Source organism: Pygoscelis adeliae, unplaced genomic scaffold, assembly GCF_000699105.1.
Source record: "Pygoscelis adeliae isolate BGI_AS28 unplaced genomic scaffold, ASM69910v1 Scaffold390, whole genome shotgun sequence".
In the NCBI taxonomy this organism is placed as follows: domain Eukaryota; kingdom Metazoa; phylum Chordata; class Aves; order Sphenisciformes; family Spheniscidae; genus Pygoscelis; species Pygoscelis adeliae.
Genome location: NW_008823921.1, coordinates 485,421 through 496,923, shown reverse-complemented (window position 1 = coordinate 496,923; position 11,503 = coordinate 485,421). Strand labels below are relative to the sequence as shown.

Genomic DNA, 11,503 nt, shown 5'->3' with positions numbered 1-11,503 from the left:
CCCTTTCTGTGAAACAGGCGCGCTTCAAGGTCATTCTGCTTTTGGTTTAGGGTGCTCTAAATACAGCAAGAAAGCAAATGACCGGCAATGGCTTTGTCTTGCGGATGGTGACACACTGCATGCCACTAAGTGCTATTTCCCATTGAGTTTTGACACTGGTCTTAACCCTCTGGGATATTTTTGAAGAAAATAGAATTGAATTAGGGGTTTGCTTCAGATTACACAATGTGATGTTTGGTTACGACATGCAGAAGAACTGGCACGGCATTTACTCACCCCTCCTGAAGCCTGCGGACCACTTCTTGCATGCACTGCGTGGTAGCCACACTGGACGCCGAGTAGCTCTTTCTCTTCAGTTGCACAAGTCTTACAGTTGAGAGGTTGACCTCAGATCTCAATGCAATCTCCTGAGAAAGCCTCAATTTTGCGTTAAAATTGTATTTAATTTACTGGAAATTCTTGGCTTTCATCACCTACCCCGATCATATCAAAGCTGATATCCTCTCCATGTTATAAAAGCTTGTAGTTGCAAACAGGCCTCTTCCCCCTCTTATTTCTGTATTGAAGTTGATTATCTTGCAGCGATTCATAGCTGTGTTTCCTTCTTGTGGTAGTTTGAACTTTTCATCCAACTGGCATCACGAGTATTTCCATCTCTTCCTTTTTAGGAGCATCATTTCTTTGGGAAAGAAATGCTGAGGAAATATTTCTAATTATTTTATCTCCTTAATAGGAAACTGCTGCCCCAAACTCTCTCTCTTTTGCATTTGAAAAGCTGTCAACTTTACTGTGTGGTTTGCTGACTGAGTTCCTCTGTCACTCTGCTCTCGAGAGGAGAAATCGATGGTCTTACTCTTGTAGCAGTGGCAGAAGCTGGAAAAGTGGTTCTAGTAGTTGAAACCCTCTCTACTCATTTAAGCGTATGAGGTTTTTTTGTTTGCTTGGCAATGCACTCCCATTTCATGGAAAGGAGAGGCATTTTCCATCATGAGGCAGTATTACGGTTGGCTGTAACCGAATATTTGAGGGGATGAATCACCGACTCTTGGGCTGCGTGTTGCAGAGAAAATGAGCCTAATGCCACTTGGAGCTGACTTCTCCATTGGCGTGTTCTGTCGGATGATTGAGAGGAGGCCTCTCTCGAGTAGGCTGGGCATCCGCGCTGCCAGGCAGGTGCAAATCCACTCAAATAGCATTCATTTCAGTGGCTGATGGTTATATTCACCCCCCCGGGACTTCCAGCTGTGACAGGTTGGTCAGTCTGTGCAGCTTGCAACTCCTTCGTGCATCCACGCACGTGCTCGAGCCTGCCAGGAGAGCAGCTGCTGTGCTGTAGCAGGGGTGGTCCCGACGGCCGGCGGAGCCGTGAGGGGGCACAGGAGGCTGCTGCTGGCAGGGCTCCGGCGGGGCCCCAGCAGCTGCTTCTCTCCTCTGCAGGGGAGGTGTCCAGCTCGAACGGCGTGGAGCCCGGTGCTTTGTTTAGGGGAAAACAGGCTGGGACGGCCGTTCGGGGTGGGTGTCCTGCAGGTGCTCTCTGGTGTAAAGGAGGCGGTGTTGGACACTGGCGTTCTCTGCTGTTCCCACAGTATCAGAGAGGTATCGGTACCAGATACTTCTTACAGAATAAAAATTTGATCAAATGTTTGGCAACATCATAGTCCTGTATCCCAAAGTAACATCTGATGGTCAGAATTCAGAGTGAATGGATGACCCCTGCCTGTTGAAAAGCAGGTACTGGCTGCTGCTTTTACCATTTCTTGCACTTAAAAACGTGGGGTTGAGCTTTTATTAAAATACCACTTCAAAGTAAAATAAAAGTGTTATCGCTTCTATAAATCTGACTGCTGTTGTGAACAGCTTTCACAGTCTTGTTATTGCTTTCTAAATTTGCCAAAGAATATTCCTCGGGCAAGTGCAAAACTGATGGGATGGGGCTTTCTAGCACTGCAGTGTGTCTGAACAACATGGGGGAAAGCGGTCACAGCTTTTAACATGGAGAACCTCTTTTCTTTCTATCCTGTAGCCTAGCTCTTGCTGGTATTCTCACGCACAGTCGCTTCATCTGAAGACTTTTGGATCTGCTTTGACTTGCACTATCTGTTTAAGAAAATGGTGTTTGCATGATGTCATTGTAGCCTTGACAGGAGGCAATAGGCTTCTGTTCCAGTGGCCTTCCAGAGAAACTTGCTCTTACTCTTGTGCTGGTGCTTAGGAGTATCTTAGCCGTTAGCTCATAACGTATTTGGGTTAAAGAGTGTCTTGATGTGATATTAAAACATGAAAGGTAAAAGTCACAAACCACACTGAATTCTCCAATAGCATAATTTTTAAGAAAACTGGTATACTTTGGTCAACAATTGGTCACAACATTATAATGGGAGACTGCTAAATTTTAAAACCAGTTGCCGAGACTCTTAGCTGTGTATCTACTGAAAAAGAATTTAAATGGATTATGAAAGATTAGTTCTCTTCTTTAGCTGTGCTTTAACAGCAAAACAAACGTGGCCTTTGTCTCAGGAGACTGAGCTACTGACTCTTGGGTGAACGCACTAGGAAAGAGCCTATTTGTCTGTTACCGTATGCTTGCTGTTATGCCCGGCTTTAAGTATATCCTGCCAGGTAGGACAAGAGGCTTATTTTGGCCTATCTCGATACTGCTGTTGTGATATTCTTGTTTTGCTCCTTGAATTTTTTTCTTCTTTTAGACAAAGTCTTTAAAAAAAAGTTTCCAAGTGAGTTGTTCGTTCTTTCTTTTCCTTCTGTCTTCAGGGACTCTTCAGCATAGTTCCTAAAAGTGAAAGCAGAGTCAACCGTAAAGACTCACTGCCCACGATAAAGGCTTAGAGTGCTGCTTTTCCAGATACAACTGCATCTGTGCCCTGAAGAAGTACAGTCCACTTTGGTTACAGCGCTTTGTGAGCAAGCCCAACTGTTCCTGAACCAAACGTACTTAAGGGTGAGTTGATCATAATTGCTTGTTTCTAATCATGCTTTAAATTGTCAAACAGAAAAACCTAGGTTTCAATAATCAGTTTTGATCTTGACTTCTGTCTATTTTTGTTTCCTTAGGTAGGTTCTTACTCATTGCTAATCCCTAAAATACAGCTTTTCCCTACTTGTTTTGATGACAGAGTAGATTCACTGTGTTAACGTTTTCTTAAGTTTCAGAACAGCTTAACTAAATTCAGAGTCTAAATCTGTAACACACTAACAATGCTGTCTTACATTTTAGTAACATAAAGTTACTAAAGTTAACATAAGTTACTGAAATACTCTTAAATGATGTGGATTCATAAATAGATGCATATTTTTTTCCTTCGAAAGACATGTTTTACATTTCATGTAACTAGCTCTTCTTTAAAAAACAACCAACCAAAAACCTCCCAACCTTTTAAAGTCATTTGAACCAATTGTGATCTTACACGATTCCGTTCAAGATCTATGCAACCTGTATTGCCACCCACACATCTACTTTTTACTCGCTGACTGAGAAGATAACAGCTGTATTGGCTCACATGGAAGGACTCCTGAGCCTGGTGTCCCGCCTCTTGTTGTGGTCAAACTGCTTAGAGAATAAGGCAAGCATGTTGTGATGCTGAAACCCTTTTAATGATCTGTGGTTTAGGAATTTCTTGAACCAGAAGTCAAGATCTTGTATTTTTTTGCAATTAATATCCCTTGAGGGATTGCCCCCCCAAGTTAACCTTCCGTTAATTTCTTAATACTGAACTTTCCACCATGCTAAAAGAAGATAATGTACTTCAAACCTACAGAAGCGTCTGTGAGAGCTTGTTTGCAGTGCTTTTCCAGTGACAGCTGTACATCCAGAGACTTGCTCATATGACCAGTGTCTGGCTTCCCAAATAACGTTGGTAGGATCTTGTCCCAGTTGGCAGCCAGCAATTGCACAGTTGCCAGTTGGCCTTGATGGTAGGGAGCTTTTGATATTTGAAAGGTGGCAACTGTCTTTGACTTACTTTTAATTCTATGATGCTACATGTCTGCTGTTAAATAGATTACTTAATTGTAGAATAGTAATAACCTGTTACAGGATATTCACCTAACTTCTAGCTTAAATGTTAAACTTGATTCTTCAAAGAATAATATGAGTTTAGTTTTAAAAGTTAGTTACTTATTCTGGCATTTTTGAAGTGCATAAGTGGTGAAATGGTGTCTTTTGAAGGGCTTTATTTTGCCTGAGACTTTACATAACATTCTATAGAAATGTACCCTACGGCTTGAAAATAACTTGTAATGAGGCAGGGTTTTGAATCCTTTTGCTCTTTCTAGCATTCTCAATTCTGTGATTCTGAGGGACTGCCCTACAATCCCAGTTACTAGTGGACCTGTATTTGATCCAAACCATTTGAATCAAGAACAAAAGAATGACTGAAACAGTCTTGGAATACCCAAAAGGGGAAGGGTGGGTTGACGCTAGGGCCGAACAAGCATACGACCTGCACAGAAAACACCCCTTTCAAAATCCCAGTTAGATTTGTAGGCATTAAAATGGTGTCTGTAATTCCTGTTTATTTCAGGGTCGGTACTTTGTGCTGCTTTGGGTGAGAATTCAGTTGATTCAGGCACGTTCCAAAAAGACGTGTTTATGCGCAGATGGGTTAAACCCAGAGTTCACTGTTAAATCTATTGTTTGTTGAGATGATATTTTGTAGAGTGAGTCTGGAAATGACACTGAATATTCCTGATGTGAAATGAGAACCTTAAATGTGCAGCCTTAAGTAAAGGCGTGGCTTGAGCAGTATGTCTCTAAGGGGTAAAGAACAAATGAAACTGTTAATACTTACCACTTAAAGTGTGCTAGATGTAAGGACAAAGTTGTTCCTCTGCATCCAAAAACCATGGAAGAACTGAGAAATAATAGGTAGTGTAGAAAGGAATGGTGTGTGGGTGGAAGCTACTTCCCCAGTGAACTTCCTACTCCTCCTCTTCCTTCCTTTCCCCCTTCCCACAATAGACTTCAGGTACAAACCTCGTGTTTCCTAGGTGCTTTATTCACTGAGACTGATTCTGTTTACTAAAATAGGAATTCTTCTGTTATTCATTAGAAATAGTAATACTGACTCTTGTTTTGGGTTTGCTTTTTCAGACCTCCTTCTGGATGACCAATGTGTATTGTAACCGATTATATCGGGAACTAAGTCTCCAACTTCCCATACATTCCAGCTGGTAGCAACGCTTATAATGCAAAAAAATCACAATTCAGGATCACACAAACATTACTCCTAAAACTTTCTAGATGATTGTAGTTGCTTTGGTTGTGTTCTATGCTAGCAGAAGCCTTTTTCAAGGTTTACTGTTGACTCTAGAGCACCACATTCCCCGCCTACTGGGAGCCTTGGGGACTAGCAATATGGGAAACTCATGTGTTTGCCGCGATGACAGTGGAGCAGAAGACAACGTGGAATCTCAGAGTCGGCAAACAGAGAACAGTAGAGTACACGTACCTGAAGCAAGAAGCCACCCAAGGGACCCTGTCCGTCCACCCAGGAGAGGTCGAGGGCCTCATGAACCAAGAAGGAAAAAACAGAATGTGGATGGGCTAGTACTTGACACACTGGCTGTAATTCGGACGTTAGTAGATAAGTAAGTACCTCCTCAAGGAATAATTCAACATGAATGAAAATGTTCTTGTCTTCTCTCAAACTGTGACTCCATCCTCTCACCGATCTACACCTGACCCTCCCTGAAGCAGCCACGTGTTTCCATCTGGAAGCTTAGGAGAGGAGCACCTTTCCTAGGTAATAGAAGTAGCTCCTGAGTGCCCAGGTACAGACTCTTCCAGGAGCTGAGCAGTATTCTCGCAGTTCCTGTATGGGCCTACACCCAGGTGGGATGAGGAGTGTGCTCAGTGTTTCTTACCTGGCATAGATATGCAGTTTAGGAAGCAGTGAACACTCCAGAGTTTGGGAACTTCCATCCTAAAAATTGGTTGTTGTGCAAGATTTCTGTTTTCAGGCTGTATTTACTACTTTGGAAATGGTTAAGCAAAACTGAGAGCTTTGATCTTTGTTAGCTTGTATAAACAGACTGAGGTTTTCTTTCCAGTTATAAGTCTGACTACTCTTTAAAGACCGCGCGTTGTGGCTGTTCAACTCATGATCCCAGTATTGCATTCCTTGCATGCTCGAAGCATCCATTAAGGGTGTGGGGGATATTTATGGATTCATCCTTTTTTGTTTTGTTTTGTGTTGCTTTCTACAAAGCTTTAAAAGGACCTTAAAAATCATGCGTTAAGTTAGCTCATCACCTCCTGGGTTAGGTGCAGGCTAGGAACTGGAAAGGCCAAAACAGAAGGAAAAACACTATTGTAGCTTCACAGCTGGGGTTTAAGGTGGATGAGGCTTAGGATAAGTGAGCCTTGTTTCATATACTTGCCTCTTACTCTGGAATGTGCCCACAGAGGAAGAGTTTGCCTTCCTGTTGTAAAATGCTTTAAATGGAAATATCAGGACATACTTTTTTCCTGAACATTTAAATCTAAGAGGGTTTTTTTAAACAGGTTTTATTTTTGTGGTCTGTCTTCAAATCATTAAGTTAAAATCATGGCAAATTTTTTTGAAAGTCTCTCCCTAATCTTGCATGCCTTCCCCTTTCCCCTAAGTTCAGCTCCTTAAGCCGCTTCACAACACTTTTGTGCATAGTCGATCCTGTTCCTGTGGGTCTTGCAATCGGTTTTATAATCTTGTAAGCACTTCCCTATGCTACTGAGGGACAATAAACATAGTTATTTCACTGATCCTGGAGTCCTGTTTCTGACAAATTCCTGAAGCTACTGTATGTATTTTTTTTCATACAGACTCCAGTGAAATACTTTCTTAGACTCACATAATCACGGAGGTTGGAAGGGACCTCTTGACGTTCATCCACTCCAGCCTCCTGCTTAAAACCCAGGTCTAGCGGGAGCAGGTGGCTCAGGGTCTTATCTAGTCAAGCGTTGAACATCTTCAGAATATAGAGATTCTCCACCTCTTTGGGTCCCTGGTCCGGTGTTTGACCACCCCCATGGTTTAAATAAGTAACTATTTTTAAAAGTTGGAGTTTCCCATGTTCCAACGCACCCCTGTGGCCTCTTGTCCTGTTGCTGTGCACCTCTGAGAAGAGCCTGACTCTGTCCTCTCTGCTCTTTCCCATTATGTAGTTGCAGACAGCAATATGATTTCTCCTCCTTTCCACTACCCACCCTTAAGGATGAACAAACCTATTTCTCTTAGCTTCTGCTTGTATGTTATATTCTCCAGCCCTCAACCATCTTGGAAGCCCTCTGCTAGACATGTTCCCTTATAGCAATGTCTGTCTTGTCCTGGGGAGCCCAGAAGTGGGCTGTACTGGTATACCGGTTTCCCTTGTTTCATATTAAGGCAGATGGCAAGACACAGCCAGTTTTATAACACAGCTAAATATTACAAGTTCTTGCAGATAAGACAAAGACCCATGGCTATGAATAATGGAGGGTCTGTTCACGAGGCAAACTATCTAAATGTGTCTGAAAAAAGTTTAAGGAGCCTTTCTGCTAGACTTGAAGCTAATGATAAGCCCTTTTTAGATTAATAGGAATGTTCACATGGAGGAAAAAAAAAATCATGTCTGGAAATCTTGGTTTTCGGCGTAAGTGAGAGACTGTAGGAATAAGTATGCTCCATTATCACCTGCCTCCTAGAGCCTGATTTTTCAGTTTTGAAAACACCACAACTGAAGGAAATGGTAGGGAAGCTGACAAATCTCCTTTCACGTCAAAAAATGTGCAAGAATAAAGTCAAACTAAAATGCAACCATGTAAACCAAAACTAACAGCAGGTTGGAAATGCGGGCTTCAGTGTGATAGTACAGCCTTAAAGAGGGAAAGACAGCAGTCTAAAGAACGGAAGGCAAAACCCTTTTTCTGACAATTTTTTTCAAAACTCTATACTGAAAGTTAATACATGGGAACACTCAGATGAATTGTAAATTAAGTTGTTATACTGTGATCTGCAATGAACAGTTGCTTTCCCTGTTTGCTATTTGTTTGGATTTTCTTGTTGGGTTTTTTTTGTTGTTTTGTTTTATCAAATCTCAAAGTTCAGACCTAAAACATATCTGGCAACTGCTTTTTTTCTCTCATATCTAGAGATATCTCCTTTCTAGAAGGAAAGGAGTTAAGTTTCATTTCCTAGCCTCAGAAGGATAAGTACTAATTTTTGCAGTTCATATGAAGTGCTGCTTTGCAAATTAAGAAATTAGCAAAATGACTTCCTCATTTTGTTTCCAAATGAGGAAGGTGTGTGCTGGAGGGGATGTTTGGAAATTAAGTGGTTAAAATGGCAAATCCGTGGGACAGGACTCTCCTTTGCTCAGTGCCGTACTGCTAACATGGACTACCCATGACAGAATCAGAAATCTTGCTGATAAAAATGGCATCCTTTTTTATCATAGCCTTTACTGGTACGTACGGTATTTTTTTTTCCTTCTTTGAGTCTTTACATCCTTTCTCTTGAGGTAATTCTGCTTGCAGTATCACACTTCTTTTTCCTGCTGGGGAGATTAGTTTCCAGAAGAAAGGCAAAGAGATGCTTGGAGGAAAGACAAATAATACTATTTGTTTCAAATGTTACGGCAATATAAAAATGGGTTAAACTTCACTTTAGCATTTTCTTGTGGAAATATTTAAGAATGTGTTAATTCTTTGGTAAGAAAAGCACGTGTTTACATCATATATTTTTAGTCAAAACAGATTTTTTTTTTCTCTTATCTTATAATCAATCCTCCCAGAGTAGGTAGTTTTATTATCTGCATGATTAATCTGTGTTGAAATTTCCTAAAATTCATCTGTGTTTCACATTTCCAATTCCATTTCAGAGCTGTATGATAGAAATTGAGTGTGGAACTATATCATTCCAAGCCTGGGGTTAGTTCGCAGTGCCTAAGTAGCACTGAATAAAGCATTTAGGACATGGTGCTGCATAAGCTTTTTCTGGACCTGGAAGTCCTGAATAGGATTTTGAGATCTTGCTTTAAGTACTTTCAATGGCAGTGCCTGCTCACATAAACAGACCTGGCCATAGCTTCTTGTCCCTGCTCCAGCAAACCAGACTGAGGAACTGATCTAATTGGACTTTTGATGTTTTTAATATTGGAAAGGGAATTGGGTTAAATATCTTCTGTTAAACTGCCTTAACTATTTCTTGCAGCTCTTGTCAATAAGTTTGAAATCTATGATGCTGTTAGGTGGCTTGCCTTTAAGTTTTGTGGTTTGTTTTGGGTTTTTTTCATATTTATATATTTAGTAGAGAATTTCTGGGAAAACATCATGTTTAAGCTATGTCCCTTGTGCCCCGCTCTTGGTTCACTTCATGACCCCTGACATACAGTCTCTTGTTACGTACTCCGAGGGACCCTGCTAATGAATAGCACTAAGCCTAAGCATTATGTTCAGCTTTTAGACATGCAGATATGGATCACCACTTCATTTATCAGCTAGTGCAGATACGCAGATGTTGACTTTGAGCCAGAGGAAGGCTCAGATCCCATCTGTGTTTCAGATGTGAAAATGGCATGAGCAGTCTGCAGCCTACGTAACTTCCTTTTGTTAAATACTTACTGGATTCATTTTCTGTCTGTGTATTACCATTTTATTCGGTGTATTATGTTGATGATTGTGCATAAATTTTGACATGTGTAATATCTCTTTCAGTGACCAGGAGCCTCCTTATTCAATGATCACGTTGCATGAAATGGCAGAAACAGGTATCAAGGCACTGTGTTGGGCATTTCAGTTGTGACTCCAAAGTGCAAAAAACCCTGCTTCTTTTCTTTGCGAAGGAAAAGACATGCTAGCAGTCTGTGTTATGACTTGCTGTAGCTCTAGGGATGCGGGATCCAAAGCACAGTTCTGCCCTTCAGAAGCTTCACTGAGCTCATTGCATTTGCCTGATTTTTTTGAACTCCATTAAACTTCCCACGTGAACTCTCAGAAGCAGCCAACGGATGGCCTGAAACACATTGTAATGGCATTAAACCGTAAGCCACAAAGAATGTCTGTTTGCAGTAAGGCAGAAACAACCCATATATGTATGTAGACATGGTTTAAACCCACGTGCTCCAGTGTTGGCAAATAGTACGTAATTTTTGTTTTGGGTTTTGCTGTCCTTAGACCTCTGCTTTATTGATGTGGTTGTTCCAACCCTGTCCCTAAGTACTCCTGCAAGACGAGCCGTGTTTGTGCAAGGGCTGTTTTATCTTTGTTACAGTAGGAGAAGTTCTCCCAGCTCAAGACCTCCACCAAATTTCTGGCTTAGGTGAATTTTTGTCTCTCTTAGTAGAGTTGGTACTGGTCTTAGGAAATGTATTTCTATATCAAAATAAATTAATCAACCTGATTAGATATTACAGCAATTCAGTAGAATGTTTTTCAGGGAAATGTGCTAACAAAACTCAAGCCCCAATGTGTTACTTATATTTACCTGTCATTATTGAAGGGAGCGCTAAGTCTCTTCAGCCTCACTCGCTTGTATGCAGATACAGGCTCTATCTTTATTGTCACTTCTAAGGGAACTACTTCCTCGTAAATCCAAATCTGTTTACTTTATTAGTAGCTTAACGTCTTATATGCGGATTGTTGTTTACTTGCGAGTAGAAGCCCTTCTCTACTCATTAAACAGTGAGAGCTGTTCCTTATGAAAGGAAATTTTCTGTAGACCGCCAGGCATGGGACAAGCTAATGCAGTTCCGCTGAGGCCCATGTTACTTGAGGGAGTTCAAGAAGAGTGCTCTGATTCTGGCTAGAAGAAATATTTCTTCAGTGTCATCGTGGATGCAGCATTTAACACTTAAGAGTTGACATTGGACACTGAATATCACACTGGAACAAAGCGCTTGTCCGTACTGGTCATGAGTGTTCCTTCCTCATACTAGTGGGAGCTAGAGGATGCTCTGGCCTGGGCAAGGCTGTTCTCCAGCTTTTTCTCTCTTCGTTCTCCTCTGAACAACAGAGGTGTTCGCTGTTACCCAAGCTGCTGTAAACTCTTTTTTTTCCTCCTTGAATTTAAACTTCTAAACTATTGCAAACTAAGACATTGATGTAAAAAGTAAACTGTTGGTTTTTTTTCTTTTTCCTAGTGTCTGTAAACTCACTGGGTAATTTTGAGGATTTTTCAATTTACATTTATGGATGTATTTTGAACACTTCAGAATTGCAGTCTTAATTCTGAGCGTTACTTCTGTTTTGTGGTTGACAGATGAAGGCTGGTTGGAAGTTGTCCAATCTTTAATTAGAGTTATTCCATTAGAAGATCCCCTTGGACCAGCTGTTATAACGCTACTACTTGATGAATGTCCACTGCCAACAAAAGTGAGTCTGAAGTGTTATGTATTTATCTGTGGCTGAATTTCAGTTATTTGTGGTCGCCACACCCATGATAGCTTCTGGGTGGGTTTCACCGGTGATGCAAGACTGTTAGCTGTTCAGAAAATGGGTGTAACTTGCAACTTTGAGTAATTTGTGGTGGCT

At 41.2% G+C, this 11,503-nt stretch overlaps 1 protein-coding gene across 1 annotated transcript in view; it reads left to right on the top strand.

Moving 5' to 3' along the window:
- The window catches only part of RSPRY1 (ring finger and SPRY domain containing 1), a 45,283-nt gene that overhangs the window by 15,543 nt on the left and 18,237 nt on the right, over window positions 1–11,503 (top strand). Inside the window, exons 3-6 of the mRNA XM_009319839.1 lie at window positions 2,770–2,956; window positions 5,108–5,604; window positions 9,689–9,741; window positions 11,232–11,344. Of these exons, the coding sequence (XP_009318114.1) occupies window positions 5,258–5,604; window positions 9,689–9,741; window positions 11,232–11,344 (513 nt within the window). The 5' untranslated portion in view covers window positions 2,770–2,956; window positions 5,108–5,257. The remainder of the gene's footprint in view (window positions 1–2,769; window positions 2,957–5,107; window positions 5,605–9,688; window positions 9,742–11,231; window positions 11,345–11,503) is intronic.